At 41.8% G+C, this 24,047-nt stretch overlaps 1 protein-coding gene across 5 annotated transcripts in view; it reads left to right on the top strand.

The window, feature by feature from the left end:
• CCNY (cyclin Y) overlaps positions 1 to 24,047 on the top strand; it is a 320,349-nt gene that overhangs the window by 169,473 nt on the left and 126,829 nt on the right. Inside the window, exons 1-2 of one of the 5 annotated variants that reach the window (XM_063710157.1) lie at positions 9,875 to 9,931; positions 11,290 to 11,326. The exons of 3 other annotated variants lie outside the window; for them this stretch is intronic. In XM_063710157.1, the coding sequence (XP_063566227.1) occupies positions 11,314 to 11,326 (13 nt within the window). In that variant the 5' untranslated portion in view covers positions 9,875 to 9,931; positions 11,290 to 11,313. Of the gene's footprint in view, positions 1 to 9,874; positions 9,932 to 11,289; positions 11,327 to 24,047 lie in introns of those variants that run through there. One more of the 5 variants, XM_055352922.2, reaches the window with a different exon arrangement.

Below are 24,047 nucleotides of genomic sequence, written 5' to 3'. Positions count from 1 at the left end.
ATTGGGCAATCAGTTTTCATCTATGAAGCAGTGGGAGCCATGTCCTACGGACAGAATTAAATGTGTCCTCTTGTCCGCAGGCCCTCTCCTGTGCATTCAGGTGGTGTGGTCGTGGTGCCCCATAACAATGATAACAAATGGGGTAAGCGGTAACTGAGAATATGCCTCCGTTGCTCAGAGTAGAGGGTGCTCAAGTGTAGGGGGCGTATGTGGGGGACAGTGGAGGTAGAGCGAGCACAGCCTAGCAATTCCCAGTGAGGCTCTGGAGTCAGAATGCCTGGTGTGAACCCTGGCCCTGTTGCTTGCTCATGTGAGGTGTGATGTAGGCGGTTTCTTTCACTCTGCTGTGCTCAGTTTCTTCATCTGTAGAATGGGGATATAATAGTAGTTTTTTTTTTTTTTTAAATCTCTGTCACCAGGCTGGAGTGCAGTGGCGCTATCTCTGCTCACTGCAACCTCCGCCTCCTGGGTTCAAGCAATTCTCGTGCCTCAGCCTCCCGAGTAGCTGGGATTATAGGCACGCGCCACCACACCCAGCTAATTTTTGTATTTTTAGTAGAGACGGGGTTTCACCATGTTGGCCAGGCTGGTCTCGAATTCCTGACCTCGTGATCAACCCGCCTCCCAAAGTGCTGAGATTACAGGCGTGAGCCACCGCAACCGGGTGGGATATAATAGTATTTATGTCCTATTGTCCTTATGAGTTAATGCATGTGAAGTAGTTAGGATACTATTTTGACATACTGTGGGTGCTCAATTGTATTATTTGGGAATTCTTGAAGAACAGTTAATTAAAAAGTAGGTTGAAGTTTATTGTGAAGCATCTCTAATGTGGTATGATGTGAAGGAATTTGGACTTATCCTTTGAGCATTAAAAATTTTAAGCAAAGAAATGGTATGAAGGAAGTGTTTTAGAGGTATTGAAACCCTGGCAGAATGGCACAGGTTGGATCCGAGGTAGAAAGAGAAAGGTGGCAGGAAGGCTGACGGGAGAAAAAGTAATCCAGGTATGACCCGGGGTATGTGCTAGGGTGGTGGCCATGGACCATGAGGGAAGGACTGGGTTGCATTAGACCGTTACTTTTTTTTTTTTTTTTTTTTTAGCGATTTGGAGGATTTTTAAGGTGATAAGTTATCGGTCTGAGGAAGTTATTGGATAGATAATTTGGAGATAATTCAAAACTAAACCCCGTTAGATATACAGCTCATTTTAGTTGCATATCAACTCATTTGATATACAACTCAATTAGTCCTACAGATTGATTTTAACTGCTTTATCTCATGTCTCTCTTTATATACGTTTACGTAAATATATGTGTGCATTTATGTGTGTGTGTATAATACTTTAGGTTTTGATACTTTTAGGTCATTCATACAGCATTGTGACTGCTGAAATTAGGAAATAGGCTGACAGATTACTAATTTCTAGGCAAACTTTATAATTAAAAGAAGAAATAGATATGGCTGTATTTTTTTTTTTTTTTTTTAGTACAGTTCAAAATAAATGGTGCCCTTTGGTCCTGCAGATGGTTTCTTTCTTATCTAGTTTTTTCTCTACATGAAAAGTTTTGCTGACTCCTGTTCTTAATTTTCTATTGTTCTTAATTTAGGTCCTATGTCTGTGCTTGCCTGATTTTTCCTGTGACTATCTTTTACAGATAAAATAGTGGAAGAATCATCATGTATATAAGTTCAAGAAGTTTTCATTAAGCTGCTAATTTCCTAAAGAAATCTGGATCATGGTGCATCCTTTGTGTGTGGGAGGATATAGTGATACTGAATGAATCACGTCTTGCTCTGTAGCAAGAGGAATATTTGGTAAAGTTGATGTTGTTTGCTTTGGTGAGCAGTGGAGGTGGAGTGGGATCCGACCCCAGTGGCCCTAAAAGCAGCGAGCCCTAGAAACCAGGCCCACCTGGGTTTTCCTGGCTCTCTCTCACTTGTGCCCTCTTGTTTCTCATGAAAATGTGAAGCTGCTGTGATATTTTGGGGTCTCTGATTTGGCACAGGTAGCTTTTCAGTGACTTTGCAACTACTCTTTCTGCATATCTTCAGTTTGAGATGAACATGTTTGTGCAACTCAGCAACTCAGCACCTGATGGGGATTCTGGAGAGTGCACTGTTGGATCTAGGATCACCTTACCCAGTTCCCAATGACCAATTCATGAGGAAGTCGCAATCTCACACCAGAATCTCACTGGAAAACAAAATCAGACTCTCACCTAAAAAGTAGGGACTGAATATGAAGTAAACTTTTTTAAAGCAAATATGTTTTCAAACCGCAAAAACAGATGCTTTCTTTTGGCAGTTTTGCTCATCAAACCTAAGCTGAATGTGAACGGAGACTAATTTTTAACTGTTAATTCACAGCCTAGATGGCAGTGAGTCTGAATTCTAATTTCAAAATCTTATTTGAACTCTGTGTTTGGCTGACTGAAGTGAAAAATGTATTGTTGTTTACTGATTCAGAATCATACCCTGCAGCATTTTAAGCCAATTTTGAGCAAGTCATGGCCAAGTGTAAATTTGCGTACTTAACATTTATTTGTTAGTCACACAGCCAGCCCAGTGGATAGGCCTGTTTGAAGTCAGGCTGTGTGCACCTATGCCAGTGCTGGCTCTGCTTTGGGGCAGGATTTTGGGTGTAGGACGAGGTTCAAAGGACCTGGCTGAGGACGGCCACACGGGTTGGACAGGCCGCTTCTGGAGAAGCCCACTCAGGTGTTGTTCCTGGATCACCTTTCTAGGCCAAGTGTAAAAGGAGAGGGAATTTCTTTGTTAAATTCATTCCTGGTTTCAGGGCTCTTTTGTTACCTTCTCTTCCACATGAGCTCCCGTCTCTGTGCTGCAGGAAGTTCAGAGGCACGGTTTATCATGGGTGCTTGGCACCACTCTCTCTCTAACTATGTGGATCCTAACTCCAGTCTCCTGATGGTCAGCTTGACGCAGGTTCACTGGATCAGTGCCTTCCAGTCCTGGGCAGATGCTCTGTTTCTGTTATTCTAGAACCCCCGACCCAGGGAACACAGAGCTTGCTGGTCTGCCTTCATTTTCTTACCTCCAATTTAAGACCAAGTAATTTTATTTCGCCTTCATTTGGTATTTAGAAGCGTTGGGTGGCTTTTGTCAGGGACACAGTTTCATGCCTCTCTGGCTTTTGTCCGTGTTGCCTGGTGCTCTTCTAGCTGGCCCTGCTGACTGGAGTCTGTGATGGACTCCCATTTTCTTGAGCTGAGTCACTTGTTTTCCTCCAGGATGCCATTCCCTACAGCTCATCCTGCTTGTTTTCACTTACTTTGCTGTTTTCTGCCCTTGCTCTTATATCCAGGCCTGTTAGATCTGAATCTAGTCATTCTGCTTTCTCTTCAGAGGTTTCTCTTGACAGTAAATATAAATACAGTAATTTCTATGGGCCAGATATGGTTCTCAGTGTTGGGTGAATTTTAACTCAGTCTCCGTAACAATCTTAGGTGGATACTCATCTCCATTTTGCAGAGGGGAAACTGAAGCACAGAGAAAGTCACTGCCCCACAGTCATCAGGGTGCCAAGTGGAGGAGTCAGGGTTGAAGTCAGAAAAGCTGGCTCCTGAGCCTGCACTCTTAAATGCTATTCTATATTCTTTTTAAAACATTTTTTGACTTATTTTGTATTCTATAAATATTTTTGACTCATTTTTCCATCTAATTTTACACCTTTCTATTCTTTTAAAATTTTTTTAAAATTTAAATTTAAAACCTACAGTCGTCAATAAAACATTATTCTATATTCTTGCTGGCTCGTGGCACCTCTGCTGTCTGGAATCTTCTATGTGGCCTCCTTGATCCCGGGATGAGTTAGCTTTTTCATATGATATTCAGCTACAATTCTATATAGGCATTTGTGTTTTGAAAAAAGCATTGGACTTAGCATTAGATCCGAGCTCCTGGCTGCGGTGCATGACTGATTGTGTGGCCTTGTCTAAGCTCTGTAACCTCTCTGACCTGCATTTCCCTGTCTTGTAGTATGAGCTGACTCGTGGGCATTTGAAAAGATTAAATGTGAGTAAGTAGCAAGGTACTTGACACATAAAGGCAATCAGAAAACGGCAGTTATTGTGCTTGTAATTTAAAAAGTTGAAAGCTGTTATAGACTTTCAAGATATGTTGTTTTATGTTTACATTTAGTCAGTTAATTCTGGTTTATAATTGATTAGGCCAAGAAGAGAGGTCTCTTAATCAGCATTCCATTAGAGATTTATTTATTTATATTTGCTTATTTTTTTTTGTCATTTAAGAGTTAAAGGAATAGAGAGAGTTGTGCCATTTAAATGAAATCTTTTTAACATTAGTTACGTGTTAAGATGTCTGTTTATCCTTCATGATTTTTTTGTTCTATTGCTAAAAAACATGGACTCATTTAATTGTCTAGCTAGTAAAAGGCCTTTATAAAATTTTTCTCTAAAAGCACAGTAACATAGTATTTGCTTTTATTTAAGTGCAGTCTTTGTAACTGACTTTACATTTTGTTAGATGGTACTGAATCAACCAGTTACTGCTTTAGTTAATAGCACTGAAAAATCACTTGATTTGTTAATCTATTTCTAGTGTTTTGTATGCTGAACTCTCCACCTCCCCAGTCTCCTAAAGTAAAATGACTGGTTGTCCTTTGGTGGTGTTTAGTCTGTGTGATGTTTGCCTTTAATTCATTTCCACTTTTTTTTATAGAGTCTTTTTTCATTTATTTAAAAATTTTCGGCCAGGTGTGGTAGCTCACACCTGTAATGTCAACACTTCAGGAGGCCGAGGCAGTTGGATTGCTTGAGCCTAGGTGTTCGAGACCAGGCTGGGCAATGTGGCAAAACCCCGTCTCTACAAAACATGCAAAAATCAGCTGGGCATGGTGATGCGCACCTGTATTCTCAGCTACTTGGGAGGCTGAGGTCCGCGGATTACCTGAGCCCAGGGAGGTTGAGGCTACAGTGAACCGTGATTATACCAATGCACTCCAGCCTGAGTGACAGAGGGAGACCCTGTCTCAAAAAAAAAAAAAAAAAAATTCTGCTGAAAGAGGCTTTTTTTTTTTTGGTGGGGTGGGGAGACGTACATTGAGGGTGTTTGTTGTAAGCAGCAGGTTATTTTGGTACACTGTACATTTTATTAAGGGATTTTTCCTCCTGGGTTTGTTGAATGGTGGCGGATGTCTCAGTTTGGTTTCAGTAACTGAATCCTTCAGAGACCCATGCAAAGAAACCTTTTGTCCAAGAAGAACTTTGACCTGCCTCAGTCCTGGGTTGCTGGCTATGACCAGATTAGGTAAGTAATTAAAAATAGCAGAACTCTTTTGTAGACACAATCCTTTGAAAATTCTCAAATTTGCTTATTCCAAACTCCTGTAAGCTTACAATTATCCGAAGGTCACTTACTTTTCACCTAATAGAAATTATAAGAAGATAGGGGTTAGAGAAGAGTTTTTCAGATAGTATCTGAGACGATCACCTCAACATGGAAATGAGGAAACTGAGGCTGGGGTTGGGAGAGGTAATTCCCATACCAGTAACAAGGTGGCAGAACAGAGAGAGGGTGAGAGCCTGGCTCTGTGGCCACACTGCCTGGGGCTCTGGGGACTTGACTAAGTTGTGTGGACTCTCGGAGCCTCGTTTCTCATCTGTCAAGAGGGAGAAGTTAGTAATCATAGCTCCTGCAGAGTAGTTAATGAGGATTGAATGAGTCAGTATACCTTAGAGCATTCAGACGGCACCCAGCCTAGCATAAGTTCTCAAATGTTTTTTTCTTTTCTTTTCTTTTCTTTTCTTTTCTTTTCTCTTCTCTTCTCTTCTCTTCTCTTCTCTTCTCTTCTCTTCTCTTCTCTTCTCTTCTCTTCTCTTCTCTTCTCTTCTCTTCTCTTCTCTTTTCTTTTCTTTTCTTTTCTTTCCTTTTTGAGACGGAGTTTCACTCTTGTTGCCCAGGCTGGAGTGCAATGGCATGATCTCGGCTCACCGCAACCTCCACCTCCAGGTTTCAAGCGATTCTCCTGCCTCAACCTCCCAAGTAGCTGGGATTACAGGCATGCACCACCACACCTGGCTAAGTTTATATTTTTAATAGAGACGGGGTTTCTCCATGTTGGTCAGGCTGGTCTCGAACCCCCGACCTCAGGTGATCTGCCCGCCTCGGCCTCCCAAAGTGCTGGGATTACAGGCGTGAGCCACCGCGCCCAGCCGTTATTTTCTAATAATTGTAGTAAACACCCCCCTGCATTTCTGCATTGCCTTGGGGCTTACAGAGTATTTTCTCACTCATCTCATTTGATGCTCACAGAATCAACATAGGGAGGCATGTCTGATACTATTAAGTGCTTGCCAGGGTCTCCCAGCTCTCACGTAGCCTGATCAGAGCCTAGTCTTGCAACTCCTAAGTCTAGCTGAGAACCAAGGCGTGTTCCCAAGTGTGCCTGGCCAGGCGCATAAAGATACAAAATCGATGCTTTAAAACTTGTGTACAGTGTGTTCTTTAGAAAGTCCCTGAAGCTGTTGCCAAGAACCTGTTTGTGTTAGGGAAATGCCTAATCCACACTGTCCTCCAGCCACACCAGGTTGGGGAGTCTAAGTGAAGATGTAAGGGGTGGCACTGGTTTTAAAAACAAAAACAGAATCATGGTTTCTGCCTCTGAGAACCTGCTCCCACCCCAGTACAATGGCTGCTTCCAAAGAGGTCCTGCTGCTGTGTGCTGTGTTCCCAGGAGTGGCCGTGAAGATTCCACTTGTGCTGTGAGCATGTACAGTCATACCTCCTACATGCACGGGAGACACACACTGTTCCTCTGCCCCAGAAACTGCCAGGCCGATGTTGGAGCCGCTGCCCTCCAAACAAGACTGGTTTCAGGCTTGCAGTTCCCATTTCCCACAGCACTTTGTGATAATAGTTCATTTGACTTACTCTTTGTTGTTTTCTCCTGTTTTGATCAGGAGCCTTGGATAGGCCTGAAGATTATTGCATTGGTATTGTATTAGATTAAAAAATTGGGTCTCGTAAACTGGTACTTCCTGATTGGAAGGCGGCTGTTTAAATTTATTCATGCGCTTTGACCTAGGAATTTCCACTTTACAGAATTTATCCCAGGAATACTCATACATGTTTGCAAAGGTAGGGATTCATCATAGCATTGTTTATTATAACTCCATAATAGAATATTAGTTGAGTTATGGTACATTCATAGAGTGGGATGTTATATATGGCTTAAAATGAATTTTGTAAGTGTGAATATGGAAAGGTATCCAAAAATATATAACAAAGAACAGTATGGTAAGAATGAACCAATGTTTGTTTATAGCATATGTAGTGTGGGAACTCCAAGGGAGAAATGAATGATTTAATCTGGAAAAATGTGTTGTAATAGTTGGGAGCATGAGTGTACCTTGTGGAGGGAATGTAAGCTTGCTATGGAGGACTTTATACTTTCTAACTTTTACATCTGTGTAAATCTGTATAAATGTTTAGTTAGATGTATTGCTTTTGCAATCAGAAAAACTACAAACTAAACAACAAAAACTTACCCTTGTTAGTGACTCATCCAGTGCCCTTAGTGACCAACTCTGACCCCAATTCTCTTCTAGGAGGGCAGTTTCTCCATCTTTATGCTGCTGAGAGGCTTCAGGAGAGGACTGCAGCTTCCTTCTCACCCTGGGGGAGACTCTGAATCCTGGCCATAGCCAGCAGCACCAAGGAGCCCACTCAGTCTTCTGCCATCTGGGTCCCTGTCCAAATTAAACCCTGGCTCCTCTTCTCCCTTCACTGGTCCAGCACACACACACACACACACACACACACACACACACACACACATGTGCGTGTGCTCTCATTCACACACAGGCACATGACCCATTCTCACAACCCATTCACAGGCATACATGCCCATTCACACACACACACACACACACACACACACACACACACACACACACACACACACAAACACACACACACTGGCATTTAGGTCTTTGCTCTCAAACCTTCTCTGCAAACATGCTGTGTTGTCCATTTTTCCAGCTGTCAGCAGGTTATTAAGAAGGCCTGATAGTGAAGAAGGAGACAGAAAAACTACAGAAACATAAGCTGAGACCCCAGAAAACACCACAGTTCAAACTCTGTTTAGTGTTGGTGCACATAGTTCACTGCAGGCAGCAGCCACTGCATTGCATCAATACCGTCCATGGGGTTTAGGACAATGACTTTGGGTGGCCATCAAGAAGAAGCAAAATACTGCTTAAAATGCTGTGTTTAGGAAGGCAGGATTGTGTGTAATACGTTTTTAGAATGTTATTAAAATTGCTTTGACAGTGTGATACATTAAATTGTCAGTTATCTGGAAATTCTCTGATGCTGAACCAGTGATGACTTTAAAGCCAATATCTATATTCCTGAGACCCTTTGTCCAAAACATAAAACATTAACTTGAGGCCAGAAGTCTTTCAGAAACCCTTCCCCACTGGTGCAGTATTCTGAATTAGCAAATCTGCATAGGCAAACATTGACAGAAAGGACCTCTTGGTTTTGTTCTGAGGAAGGAGTGAAATTTCCACAGCCTGCATATCACAATAGGCCTTGTGGTTCATTCATTGTTATTAGATTGAATTATAATGAGAAGAAGCCTTTGTGCCTCTGGGCTCCCTGTCTTGGTCCACAGGGTTGGAACCACAGTACCAGAAACAATTTCTAAGACACATTAGTACACTTTTTAAAAGTATATTTGTGTCTTATACAGAGGAGAACTGAAATCCTTTTAATATTTGGGGGCTTTAAAGTAGTAATTAAATGCCACAGACCCTGTCACGAATTTATTAATGATCTTTGAAAAATCTACCATGTCAGCTGCAGCACCAGCTGCCCCTGGGGTGCTTGGACAGAGTGAGTTTTGTCAGTCGAGCGTTGTTGGTAGCTGGATGGATTGAGGCAGGAGAATGTTGGAGTGGAGAACTGGGCAGGTGTTAGAGATAATGCCACCTGGCTGGGCATAGCGCCCATGGAATCCATCCCCTGAGTAGCTTTACAGTCTGTCCTGCCTGAGTCCATCCCACTCCTGTGGAAGCACCCAGATGTCACGGTTTTTTAAAACTTCCTAGGTGAGTCTAATATGCAGCCAGGTTGAGTGGTGGCTGTGCCACCTCCCGGCTTGTGACCTTGCGCACTTAAGTTACACATCCCCTCTAACCGTCTGTTTTGTCGAAGCCTTGTGGTAAGAATTAACTGAAAGAATGCATGTGATACCTAAGTGCTCCATAAATATGAATGAATATGTGTATATTTCAATGTGATAATATTTATTAAGATACACACATACATATGTTACATATATAGAAGGAAAATTTGCTGTGACCCACAGGGTCATATGTGTGAATAAATAACGCAGGTCACAAGGAAGTTGAAACCAGCTTCAGAGATTTTCCAAAACATAAAGTACAATGTCTGTGGGAGCCTATCAGAGTTCTTGGTAAAGCAGAGTGAAGTTAAACCTTCCCTGCAGGAAAGAGCAGCAAAACAAGTGCTGACAGTTGCCAGCAGTTGAGAGGATCCTAGCCCCTCAAGTTCTGTTCTGGATCTAGCCCCACCTGGGCCTGGCGGTGGCTCTTGGTGGGTGCCACTTAGTCAGGACATCCAACTACTCCCCTTCCTTCTGTTAAGTACCAGCTATTACCTAGTGGTGAAGATGAAGGAAAGTAAATTGGACCGACTATCTTTATAGACTCATTGTTTCCTATACATATGTATGTACATTGTCAGATTTATGCTGTCCTTTCATTCATTTAATGGATATTCATTAAGTATTTACTGCATAGCAGGCATTGAGTTAAAATGTGGAACAAAGCAGATGCTGTCACTGCTCTTGTGTTCTTTACAGTCTAATGGGAGAGATGGGCATTCACAACCCAGATCAAGCCACCCCGATGAGTGGCAGGTACGTTCCTTGATTGCCTAAAACACAGAGAACCCGATCCCGACTGGGGCTCCAGGAAGATTTTGCTGAAGACACTGTGATTGAGCTGAGACCTGAAGGGTGGTTGGGTGTATAGTGGTGGTAGGGGGTGTTCTGAGTAGAAGGAAGGCAGGTGTGTTGTTGCCATCCAGGAACTGCAGGAAAGCCAGTCTGGCTGGAATGAGAGAGCGTGCACACGTGTGTGTGCGTGATGAGGGTGAGCCCTGAGAGGTAGGCAGGAGCAGATTAAACATGGCTGTGTAGGCTATATTAATAATTTTGGTATTTTTACTTAGAGGAGTGAGAAGCCATTGAAGGGGTTTAAGCAAGGGGTAAGGGTGAAGGCAGAGAGAGAGAGAGAGAGAGAGAGAGAATGGGGTAGACAGACAGAGCTGGCAGGCTCCTCCAGAGAGTGGATCAGAATGACTGAGACTGGATATGTGGGGAGGAGTTGTGGTCTAGGTGGAAGATGGTGGAAGTGAAGAGAAGTGATGTGTTTGAGAGAGATTTAGGTGGTGGCATTGACAGGACATGGTTTAGAGATGTGTTGGGTGCTGCGTTCTGGTTTGTGCAATGGGATGATGGTTGCATGCATTGCAGGAACAGTGGAGGAAGACCAAGTTGGGAAAGTACCCTGAACCCACTCTAGGGCAGCAAGCCTTTGGGCCCCTTACTTAGGGCAAGGCACAAGTATTCTTTTTTAACCTAAACAATTTGAGGAACAAGCACATTATATTTAGTTGTAATAATTTTTCCTGTTTGTTTTGGTTGGGGATTTTAAAAATTCATTTTGCTCAAAAATAATGTGTTTCTAGTCACCTTCTACCAGAATCTTACCAGGTCCTAGCAGTCTAACCAGGCTGGGTAGTGAAGTGTATTCTTTGACTTTGTGATTTTCTTCATATTCTTGTATTTCAATCAAAGCAACATATTGAAACAGATTGAATGCTGAAGCAGATAGGGGAACCTAGTTGTTTTCTCTTAAGCCAGACATTAGGTTTTCAAAAATGTAAAACAGCATCATCTCATCAGTTTTTGTTTTGAGAAAGTTATTTTTGTAGAAATAGGTTTTATTATAACATAAATGATCTTACTATTGTTATCTTAAAATGAATAAAGAAATATCATTAAAATTTCTCAGTTTTAATTTCCAATTTCATAAATACCAAAAGATAGAACCCATATAAACCATAGCTTTTTGGGGTCTTCAATAATTTTGAGTTATAAAGGAGTCCTGAGACAAAAGAGTTTGAACATATTTGACGTGTGTCATCCTAGGGTTTGTGATAGTAGGCAAATTATTTAAACTCTTAACCTCAGTTTACGTATCTGTAAAACAGGGAGAAGATGGGGTTGCTGTGAAAATGGAGTATGCAGGTAATGTACTGTAACGTCCCTAGTTCAGTTGCTGGTATGTAGTAACTGATAAATTGGTAGCTGCATTTGTGGTTGCTGTTATTGGGTCATTTCATCTACATTGCAAACTATTCTAGGTATGTGGCCATGTATTATGAAAGAAATTTCTGTTGTTGCTACAACAGGTGTTTAATAAAAGCCTTTTAAACAAGTGAATTGCAAAATTTCTAGGGAGTATGATTTTCTGAAATAATCCTTGGTTATTCAGCAGCTAACCTTGAATATTTGACTTACAGTCCAATAGTGACTGGCTCTGTTAGTAGCAGATTTAGCATGAAATGAAAGAACAGCTTTGGAACATAGAAGACTTTGCATGTCCCGTTTGTTCTGTTCCTAAGTCCCTCCTTATCTCAGTTTCATCATTACAAAAAAAAAGTGATGAGATGTTGAAATCCTGCCATAGAGTTTCACATTCGTCCATAGTGAATTTCATGGTAATTTTTTTTAAAGACACAGGTGAAGGGAAGAGTGGGAAAGGAAAGAGGGAGAATGTGATCATCGTGTGACTGAAAATCAGGTTATCAAATGGATAAATTAGGAGATACCATTTGAATTTCACAGGCATCTTTCACTTTAGAAATAGATTAACCACATAATAACAACTGTAGTATAGAGTATTAACTACTTAACAAAAGAGGATTGAGGGTGGAAGTTTAACTGTTATTTCAATGTCCATTGGAATTGAGGATAATGGTTATTTGAAATTTAACAGAATTTAATAAGAAAAAGATTTCTTTGCTCATATGTGTATCACTAGCATAACTATGTAGGTGGGCATAATTTTATGTAGTAGGGATATTTCAAAAAATGTTACGTATATAGAATTTTTAAAAAAATTTAATACGGCTTGGCGTGGTGGCTCATGCCTGTAATCCCAGCACTTTGGGAGGCCGATCACGATCCGCGGGTGGATCACGAAGTCAAGAGATCGAGACCATCCTGGCCAACATGGTGAAACCCCATCTCTACTAAAAATACAAAAATTAGCTGGGCCTGGTGGTGTGCTGCTGTAGTCCCAGCTACTCAGGAGGCTGAGGTAGGAGAATCGCTTGAACCTGAGAGACGGAGGTTGCAGTGAGCCGGGATTGTGCCGCTGCACTCCAGGCTGGCGACAGAATGAGACTCCATCTCAAAAAAAAAAAATTAATACTTATATTAATCTTTGGTCATAAACCTTTCTGGTGAATATGTTTATAAACTAAGCCTGCTAATTGCAGAGAAGCATAATTTAAATTACTCCATTACTGTTCTTTAAATGTTTTCCACCCATGCTTGATCTTGGAAGTGAAATTGCTCACACTTGGAAGCATCCTTCACTCCTCCCCTCCTCCTCTCCTCCCATCTTCCCCTCCTCCCCCCCTTCCCCCCCTCCCCCATCCCCCTTCCCCTCCCCTCCCCTCTTCTCTCTCTCTCTCTCTCTCTCTCTCTCTCTCTCTCTCTCTCTCTCTCACTCATCCCCCTCCTCACACCACTCTGTGTGTAGTGGTGGGGGAGAGAGAGAGAAACATTTCTTGAGGTTGTAGCACAGTCTGTCATTGCTCTAACCTTTGAATTCTGTCTGATCTGTCCGGCAAATGCTTTGGAAACGAATGCTGTATTTTTAACTTCGTTTTCATTGACTGAACTGTCATTCTTTAGAGTTTTGATACGTGTTCTTCCTGCAGAATCCAGTAAAGCCGTGCTCGTTTTGTTGGGGAAAAAGAAGCACCCTAAGCATCGGGTCCCAGGCTCAGGCTTGGAGCCTCATAGGCTATGTTAGACCTTGGTTCCACCACTCACAGGGTGTGGCCTTCTTAGGTTGGTTACTTAGCCTCCTAGTTTTTTGTTGTTTTTTTCTCCTAGCCTCTAAACCACCAGAGATTAGCCTCCTATTGTGATCCTCTGTTTTTACATCTATAAAATAAAGACATCATGGATTTGTTGGTATGGAAGTTTATAAGGTATTCAGTTCTGTGTCTGAGAAAAATTATGGTTCATTTTCTCTTGTCAGGGAGTGGCACCAGCAAAGATAAGGAGGTCATATTATGGAGCGAATGTCAGTGCGAGAATCATCTTGCGTATCAGTAACTTAAATAGTTGATCCATGTGGCGTATTTTTATTAGTATAAGCTAACCCAGATTGTCTAAGTCTAGGGGAAGGATCATTAGATTTGAATTGTAAGTGCTGTGTTGGAATCTTGGCTCCGTGACTTGCTGTTCTGCTTTGGGAAAATGTTTTAATTTCTCTCCACTTCAGTGTCTTGATTTGTAAAATGAGAATAATGATAGCTACCTCTTAATGTGGTTAAGATGACTGTTGAGATGATTAAATGAGATTATACCAAAGAACCTAAGAGTGCTGATACTCAGTAAGCACTAATAAATGGGGATTCTCTAGATTTTGTAAGTAAATGACCAATATTTCTGTCAAACTGCTTACCTTTGACTGAAACTTTGAACTTTAGTGAGACCTTCATATAATTTTCATGACACTTGACTTAATAACTGAACATACTATGCTATGCTTTGGGTATAAGAGTATGATACTTTTGTGTATTTTGTAATATTTAAGTACTTCTTCCTAATAAGCTGTTTGGTAGAGCATATATATCCGTCCACCAGCCATCTTATTGAGAGAGGCAATCTGTTCCTTCCACTGAAAGCTTAGGATCACAAGATGAAATTTCCTTAATATGAAAACAAAAACAAGTTCACATTTTGGGTTTCATAAATTTAATTATGGTTAACTTTGGAAATTAAAATGTTTTCTGAAAAGTAACTTTTCTGTTCTCCCTAGGAAAAATCCATTATTAGAATGTGAGAGACAAAACAAATCTTTTAATTATACAGCCTAATAATGGGCAAGCACTCCAATAAATTTTATCTCCTTCATCTTCGTGAGTAGTTTCTTCACCATGTGTAATTTTAAAGCAGGAAGGTAGCCTTAAGAGAACATTGAGTTAACCCTCTAGCTTCACAGCTGGAGGAGTCTGCTGCTCAGAGGAGTTGCAGCTGGTCAGCGACAGAGCCCAGTCTAGATGCTTCTGCGGTCTTGCTTGAGTGCTGTCCTGGGGGCAAAGGTGCCCCAGGGCTCAGTGTGTTCCTTTGCTGTCTTTTTTGCCAGCATGTTATTTGATCCTTAATGTGTCTGGAATGTGGTTAAGAATACTAAAAAATATTTTGAACTAGACTAACGTGCCATTAGCATTACCACCTTGGTTTTACCAGCTGAGTGAGCATTCAGATTCTTGATGTGCATATGAGGTTAACATCTCTTTAAGATACTACCTGTAGGCTGGGCACGGTGGCTCATACCTGTAATCCCAGCACTTTGGGAGGCTGAGGTGGGAAGATCCCTTGAACCCAGGAGTTAAAGACCAGCCTGGGCAACATAGTGAGATCCCTGTCTCTACAAAAAATAATAAAAAAGATACTACCTGTAAACTAAGGTGGGGTTTTTCGTTGATTATCTCCCTCCTCCTATTGTAAAACCTTTTGAATGAAATAAAATACATTTTTCCTTTGTACTCTCTTCTCAGCTTTTAAATTTACTTTTTTCAACTCCTAGAACGTTTTTCAGCCTTATTTTTATTTATCTAATAAAACCTCTATTTTGGGGTTTCTTTTCATACCTTCAGTACCATAAGAAGATTTCAGAGTAGTTATTTGACAGGTTCCTGTCAAATAGTATGACACAACAGTCATCAAAGAAAAGGTGTGGAAAATAATGTTCAGTGTTCCAAAGTAGAAAAATTAGATATGTTAGTTATTGTAAATAAAAAGATAAAAACATGGATTTTCTAGTGTATGATACATGTATTAGTCTTGGTTCTACCATCTTAAGAAATAGTGGTTTTTTGAGATGAAGTTTCACTCTTGTCACCCAGGCTGGAGTACAGTGGTGCGATCTCGGCTCACTGCATTCTCCGCCTCCTGGGTTCAAGCAGTTCTCCTGCCTCAGCCTCCCCAGTAGCTGGGACCACAGGCACGTGCCACCATGCCTAATTTTTTGTATTTTTAGTAGAGATGGAGTTTCACCATGTTGGCCAGGCTGGTCTCGAACTCCTGACCTCAGGTGATCCTTCTGCCTTGGCCTCCTCAAAGTGCTAGGATTACAGGTGTGAGCCACTGCACTTGGCTAAGAAATAGTTGTTTCTGAAAGTGATGCATGTTACCACAGGAATTTGACTAGTATTGGTGGTATTTCCTTGTATGTGAACTTAAGTGCTACAAATCTCATCAGTCATATTTACACACTTGTGAGTGACAGGGAAGGGGAGCAAGAGCCTGCCTGTGAATTGTCTTTGCTGGAAAATAATCTTCTATTAATTTATTCTCTTTAGGGTATTAAAAACCAGTGACGTAGCATGAAGGCGGGTGAGGCCCATGTTGCTAATGTGATGCTGATGTGGACGTTCATTGTGGCTTTGGTTTTTACCCACAAAGGCTGTAAGTCTGGAAAAGACTGGCCCATTGCCATGAGTAATTATGTTGTCTCCCTCTGTCTGAAATGGTGATTTGGGTGTGATGGGTTCAGGGAAAAGTGATGGCTGTGTAATCTCTCCACTCACAAATGCGTTATGACCCTGATGGAGTGCCCAGCTGAGCGCACTATGGAGTGGCGCATCCTCAGGGACAGAGCCTGGCTATGGACAGGAGAGTTTTGTCCTGCTCTTACTTTTGGGACTAATACTACACATATATGATTTTATGATTTTAGAGACTTGCACTATTTGACAAATGGTATTTAAAAAGTTTTCAAATGGGAAGTGATTAATTTTGAACTCTGTTTTTCTTGGTGTAAATTTTGCCCTTAAGTGATCCTTTGTCAAACACTTTTTACAAAACATTTAAGAGCAAGACTCTCCTTTCCACTTAGGAAGTATCACTCTTTATTCGGAGGGATGCTTTGAATGAAACCAATAAGTAGGTATTTTCAGAATGACTTTCCCTGTTTGCCTTGTTCATATCACAGTTCTGAGAATGACTGTATTTTTTGACCCATGTCTAGGCACATTTGCCCTTCTCAGCTGGGGCTGCTGCTTGGATAAGACTCTTTTCTGCTCTCTCAGTTATTTATTGCTTCTATTTTTCTCCCCTTTCCTCACTTTGTGCCCCTTATACTTTCTTTCTACTTAATGTATCTCCTGCTTCTCGACTCCTTTTTAATTTGAGAATGTCAGAGAACAGAATGATCTGTGCTGAGCGCTGTGGGATGATGGACTGGTGAAGAAGGCAGGGGGCGAGGAGGCAAGTGAGGAAACCCAAAGCCCCCCTGCCTTGCAGAGGCTGCACCTGGATTGGGGCAATGAGTTGAGGCATCAACATGTGGATTTCATGAGTCTGAGAGATGACTGGGGAGAGTGTCTATCGAGGGCCGATAAACAGAAGAGGATGGTTGGAAACATGGATTATAAGGCTAGGAGTTGGAAGCTCCAGGTCCCTATCTCTACCAGGGCCTTCAGTAGCTACAGGGTAAGACACTTATACTTACCTGGTAATCAGTTTCCTTGTCTGTGAGATAATGGAAATAACTATCCGTTCTACCTATGGACAGGCTTATTGTGAAATTGAAATAAGATAGGATGTACATAAAGGCGCCTTGTAAGGGATTAAGCCCAAAGTGTGGAATAAACCTGCCCCATACCCTTGGGGAACAGTGTGGCCTAGTGGGTCAATATCGGGCTGTCTCATAGGCCCGTGTGGCCCATCTGCGTAGAGGACTGGTTCTACCTGAGGATAAGTAATATGAGAGATGATTTCTATACTAAAATAATCACACACGTTGTCTTGTACAATACAATGCTTAACCTTTATTTTAAAGATAAAACATGGCACAGTCAAGCTGCCGTTACAGCTCTGTGTTCTTTCTGGGTTACCTGTTTACACACTTTTGTTTATTAGACTATTTCAGTCACAGACCTTGCGAGCTGTTGGTACAATCAGAAGCTTTTGTGTTGAGGACTCAGTGGACATGTGCTCAGAGGCTCTCGTTAAATCTCTCTGGGCCTCAGGTTCTTCCTCTCTGCTGTGGGAACCAAATGCTAGGTATTGGTGAGAATTAAATGGGAGAACATCTGGCACAGATAATAGCTAAGATGTTTAAGTTCCTCCTCCTGATTATGATGGTAGTAGTGACGATGGATAGTGCCTCCTGTAGTTCGGAAGGAGGAAGTTAATTCTGGGTGGGAGGTGGTCAGCAGAAGTTCCAGAAAGGAAGGAAGTTCGGTTATGAAAAAGGGATGAAATTTGGATAGTGGACAGGAGACAGTTTCAGGTGGAGAGAGAAGCCCAGACAAGGGAGCTGGAGAGTTGGGCAGGGGTGGGGCAGCAGCAGCAGCCAGGCCATGGGGAAGTGTGACATGGGGACTGGGCAAGGCCAGGAGGGAAGCCCAGGAGTGACTTGTGGGACCCTGAGTGCCAAGCAGGGATTTGGACATCGCCTTTTGGAAAGGCAGGGCTTTAGAAAGGTGTGTGCGGTGGTGGGATGCAGTGTTCACAATTTCCTGGTGAGCTGATCCTTATGGGTCCCCCACCCCTCAGCAGGTATCTAGAAAAATTATCTTGGGCATAAAGTGACGTCTGCCCTCCCCTTTTGTCAGAAGCTCTTGCTCCTGGCTCTTGGGGTTAGGTTTTCTGCTGCTGCTGGCTTTACCCTGCAGTTGGTTGAAGGGTTTCCAGTTAGTCTTTGGAGGCTGATAGTGTAGGACCTGGTTTCACCTGAGCTTGGGGCCCTGCTCCAGGGAGAGAGCTGTTGTGGGGGTCATGATGTTTCTGGGGTTGTGGATCTCTGACTTGTGGCAGAGCTTCGTGGAAGGACACTGGAGGCACAGCACTTGCTCTTACCCACATGTTGCTCTTTTCCTCCATGACTTTGAGATCCTTAAATATGTTACCTTTTTAGAACTGGTGGTGGCTTTGACGTTGGATGAAAATGAAATCTTCAAAAATCTTAAAATGAGTTAATTTTTTCCTGTTTCTTAAAATGAGTTAATTTTTTCCTGTTTCTTTTTTTCCTTCTCTGTTGGTGATTTGGTTTACAGGTTCATGATCTATAATATTCAGTTTTAAGTTTTATATTTGGTAACTGTATTAGTCTTTTCTCACACTGCTAATAAAGATATACCTGAGACTGGGTAATTTATAAAGAAAAAGAGGTTTAATGGACTCACAGTTCCACATGGCTGGAGAGGCCTGACAATCATGGCGGAAGGCGGAAGACATGTCTTACGTGTCAGCAGGCAAGAGAAGAAATGACAGCAGGGGAAATGTCAAACGCTTATAAAACCATCAGATCTTGTGAGAACTCACTATCATGAGAACAGTATGAGGGAAACCACCCCCACGATTCAGTTATCTCCACCCGGCCCCACCATTGACACATGGGGATTATTACAATTCAAGGTGAAATTTGGGTGGGGACACAGAGCCAAATCATATCAGCGTCACTTGACGGAACTGGGTTTGCAATGCCAGGATCCTTGAGAGTCTGATGTCACATTTGCTGTGTCTTCAGGCAAAGGCCTAATAATTTGAAATCAAATTTTTCCCTAGTGTGGCCTTAGGATCAACATTCATAGAACACTTTTCAATAAATTATTATTTGGCTATTTAAAGTATCATTTTCAGGCGCTTCGGGAGGTGGAGAGGGGAGGATCATTTAAGCCCAGGAGTTCGAGATCAGCTGGGTAACATGGCAAAAACCTGCCTCTACAAAAAATACGAAAATTAACCAGTCATGGTGGCATATGCCTTTAGTCCCAGCTACTCGGGAGGATGAGTTGGGAGGATTGCTTGAGCTGGGGAGGCAGAGGTTACAGTGAGCCGAGATCACACCACTACGCTTCAGCACTCTAGCCTGGGTGACAGAGCCAGACTCTGTCTCAAAAAAAAAAAAAAACAAAAACAAAAAACACCACCACCACCTTTTCGATGAAGCTAGTATGAATAGAGTGAGAAAAGGTTTTTTTCTAGGATTTCATAAAATCTGTAGCCATGTTTAAATACATGTAAACACCTAGCTATCCTGGAAGCACTGTTTTACTGTTTCCCCTTAGCTTTAGCTGAAACCTTCCAAGTCTTGCTTTTGGGTTGGGAATTTTTTACTTTCTTTTAAAAGTTTTTAAAATTATCAATACTAAATAGATAATAAACTGGAAAGGAATTAAAATAGTATACAGGGAAACTTGTCCCCTTCACCCCACAGCCTACTCTGATCGCTGGATGCCAGTTCTCTGCTTGGCAGCAAATACTCTTGCCAGCTTCTGTGTGTCTCTCTCTCGAGAGTCTCTGCATGCGTATTTATCATCATACAAATGATAGCATCCAGGAGACACTGCTGTGGCCCTGCTTATTGTCCATAAAAACATATCTTCAGAGTTCTTTTTTTTTGTTTTTTTCCTGAGGCAAGACCTTTTCTGTTTCCCAGGCTGGAGTGTAGTGGTGCAATCACAGCTCACTACAGCCTCAGCCTCCCAGGCTAAAGCTATCCTCCCAGGCTAAAGCTATCCTCCCACCTCAGCCTTCCAAGTAGCTGGGATTATAGGTGCACACCACCATGCCTGACTAATTAAAAAAAAATTTTTTTTTTTTTAGAGATAAGATCTCACTATGTTTCCCAGGCTAGTCTTGAACTCTTGGGCTCAAGTGATCCTCCTGCCTCAGCCTTCCAGAGTGCCCCGGTTACAGTCATGAGTCATCGTGCTTGGCCTAACCATCTTTTTAATAGTTATATAATATTCTGTTGTATGGCTGTATCATTGTTAAGTTAACCAGCCCTCTATTAATGGACATTTATTTGTAATCTTTCACTATTATTCAGTGAATATTTTTGTTTATAACAAGTCATTTGGTACATGTGGGAGCTATGTAATTGTCTTAAATATTTCTCCTGTATACATTTAGAACCACAGTAGACATTGTTACACTGTTTGCTTCAATTGTCAAATGTAATTTGGAAAATTCAAGAGAAGGAGGAAAGCCTTTTACATTTGACCTTTGTTTTTACACACCCTCTTCTTTCTTTCTTCCTGATGTTCCAAGGTTGATTTATTTGATTTCCTTTTCATTTAGAGAACTTTGTTTAGCCATTCTTTCAGGGTAGGTCTGCTGGTGACAGTTTCTCTTAGTTTCATGAAAATATCTTGATTTCCTCTTCATTCCTTAATGGTATTTTTGCTGATACAGGATTCTGGGTTGTCACCTCTTTTCTTTCAATCCCTGGCGAGCATCGTGCCACTTTCTTCTGGCTTTTCCTGTTTTCTGATGAACAATCAGCTGTCATTCAAATTGTTTTTTCCTTATAGGTAGGTGCCATCTTTCTTTGGCTGCTTTGAAGAATTTTTCTGTCTTTAGTTTTTCAAAGTTTAACTGGCTTTTTGAATCTTGGGTTTCTGTTTCTTGCCAAATTTGGGAACTTTTCAGCTGTTATTTCTTCATATACTTTCCAAGCCCTGCCCGCTGTCTTTTCTCCCTTGGTACTCTGATGATGAGAATGTTAGTTCTTTTTTCACAGTCCCACAAGTCCCTGTGGCTCTATTATTAGCTTTTTTTCATTCTGGTCTATTTCTCGATTTCTCTCTATTGTTAAGTTTGGGTAATTTCTTTTGTTCCATCTTTCAGTTCACTGATTCTTTCTTCTGTTCTGCTGTTGAGCACATCTACTGAGCTTTTTACTTCTGTTGTTATATTTTTCAGTTCTAAAATTTCCATTTGGTACTTGTTTATAGCTTTTATTTCTTTGCTGAGCTGAGCCTCTTTTTCTTTGCTGCCTCTTTCTCTTTTTTTTTTTTTGTTTCAAGTGTGTGTGTGTGTGTCCTTGTTCATTGAAGAGTCTTATTATGGCTGCTTTAAAATCTGTCAGGTAACTTGAACATCTCTGTCATCTCAGTGCTGGCATGTATTTTCTTCATTTCGTACAGCTTGAGATCTAGCTTCTTGGTAGGATGAGTGATTTTTTTTTTTTTTATTGACACCTCCTGGACATTTTGGATCTTATTTAAACCTTCTGTTTTAGTTGACTTATGGCATTGCTCTGGCAGAGGATGGTGGGCCATTCCCTTGTTACTGCCAGGTGGAGACAGAAGTTCAGGTTTTACTTAGCCGCTGTTGACACTGAGGGGATGTGGCTGGGGCTCTTTGTTATAGTTGGTGGGAGTCTCACTTCTCCATGTTGTTTTCATTGATAGTGCAGCAGTGTAGGGAGCTGGTTATTACTGGCAGTGGAGGATGAAAATCCTGGCCCCCTACTTGGCCTTCTTGGACCTAGAGGTGTTGGGGCATCTCATTACCACTTCACAATGGCAAAAGTTTAGGCCTCACACTCAGCCTTTGTTGGTGTGGATGGGACTGGAGCCACAGTCGTTTTTGGCGCCTGTGGAGTAGAGTGGTTATTATCTAAAAATGTTCTGTCTTGCTAGACAGGCTCCTTTCTGTTCTTTGGACAGAGAGACCAGGTGTTCTTTGGTCTGCACCCTTCATGTTTGCAGATTGTCTCCTTCAGCTTTTATCTGAGATACGTTAGGCAGAAAGGAAACTCAGGGAACTCACCCCTGTGCTGTTTCTCATGTCCTTGTGTCCCTGGCCACTCTGGAGCAGAGGTTAGCAGAGGTTCTCTGGAAAGGGCCAAGTGGTCTCTGAACTGCTCAACTCTGCTGTTGAACCTCAGAGGCAAGCGTAGATGAGATGTAAGAGAACAGGCCTGGCTGCTCCATTTCAGCTTTGCTTATGAAAACAGCCTGGCCTGGATCTGCCTACCCTCCTCCAGACCCTTGCTTCCCACCCCTCCTAGTGCTGACTCTTTCCTAGATGTCTTCAGAATAAGCTTCAAGTTTTCTTCATTGCAGCGTATTCTGCTGTTTTAGACCCCGGTCCGGGGCACAGCTTTGTGGTGGTGATCACCTGTGGGAGAGAACTTCAAAATCAGCTCCTAGAAAGAGTGATTCTGGGCAGCAGAAAGGACGGAGCCTAGAGCAGTTTCCAAAGTACAATGAAGTGTAATTGCACACATGGGACTCCAGTCCCTGCTTATCTTTACTTCTGAGAAGCATTACATACATTTGTTAATTATGCTACAAGAGAGGTAGTCTTAACTCATAAACTGAGCTGAAAGAAGTCTAGATTTTCACGTGTCATTGCTATTTTAAGACATCTCTTTTCACACATCATTTTGTTTTAACAAGTGTGCCTGTGAAGTTAAGGATGGGTGCTCTTACTTCCATTATATTGCTTTGGATTTTTCTCTAGAAGAGAGAGTATACAATTGCCAATTCAGAAGTGATTCTATATTGTTAGCACCACTTATAAGACTCCATTTGCCTGAAATGGAAAGAAGAGTCCCATAAGGAGCTAGAATGGGGCCCCATGTGGTATGAGGGTCAGGAAGAGTCTGTAGCACTGACAGGTGTTTTGGCCTCTTCTGAATACCGCCTTGTTTTACCATGTTGTAGAATGGAACCATTGTAAGCCAAGAACAAGTTGGCCTTTAAACTGTTGTTAGCAAAGAAGCAGAAGCAGTCTTCTTTGAAATGACTTTCATTTTGGAAGGAACAGAGACAAGATGAATAAGAGCTTTCCCTGATGTTAAGTGTTTGTGGCCTTAGAGAGTGGTACAGAGTTTCCTATGTATCTGCATTGTGTACGTTTCTTGTTTTCTTAATTTTAGGGCCCTATTATTACTATGCTTTAGCTTAGCAATTGGGCTTTTCAATGGAAAAAGCGGTAGGAGGCTGGGCGCAGTGGCTGCGAGGCCGAGGCGGGAGGATCACTTGAGCTCAGGAGTTCGAGACTGGCCTGGGCAACATGGGCGAAACCTCATCTCAACTAAAAATAAAAAAGGAAATAGCTAGGGATGGTGGTGTGTGCCTGTAGTCCCAGCTACTTGGGAAGCTGAGGTGGGAGGATTGCTTGAGCCCAAAAGACGGAGGTTGCATGAGCTGAGATTGTGCCACTGCACTCCAGCCTGGGTGACAGAGTGAGGCCCTGTATGAAAATAGAAAAGAAAAAGCAGTAGGTTATTAGCATAAACTTGATAAGAGTTCATGCTGGTGTATCTTATTTTAAGGTGTAGATGTCTTTAATAAAGTTCATTTCATTAAATGAAGTTAATTACGTATTAATTGTAAAATAAAAATGTGTTTCTCTGGAAAACAAATTTGGCTGTATGATTTAAAATGATCATACTTAAGAGAATACCCATTGTTATGAAGTCTGTATGAAAGGAAAAGTTCCCATTTATAGTTTTAGTTAAAACGATGACATAATTTGAAAGAACTTAGATTCATTGTTGCATTTTGAATAATAGCTTAAAAGTCCTAGTAAAGCAATAGTGAAAGTGTACCTGGGTATAACACATGGGCTGGCTAGAAATGTCACTTAGCCTGCATGACCCACAGAGTGTTGCCATAACTCCTGATGTGTAGGGCCCTGTTTGCATTGGAGCGATGCAGATCTCTGAGGCAGTGCTGGTTGCCCTCCAAGGGCTTATGGTGGTGGTTGGAGAAATAGAACTAAATAAGGTAAAATTAGGTACCCTTGAATGCTAAGCTTAGAACTTTGAAGCAGAAGCAATGTGAGTCATTAAAAGGACATAAAATTAACTCACAGTTTATTAGCCATCTGCTGTGCATCAGGCTCATAGTGTGGTGGGAGAGATGGCTTTATAATTGAAAGGTAGTGAAATAATGAGACTGGAGACTCATACAAA

This window comes from Gorilla gorilla, chromosome 8 (assembly GCF_029281585.2).
Source record: "Gorilla gorilla gorilla isolate KB3781 chromosome 8, NHGRI_mGorGor1-v2.1_pri, whole genome shotgun sequence".
NCBI lineage: Eukaryota > Metazoa > Chordata > Mammalia > Primates > Hominidae > Gorilla > Gorilla gorilla.
This window is presented reverse-complemented; position numbering and strand designations above follow the sequence as displayed.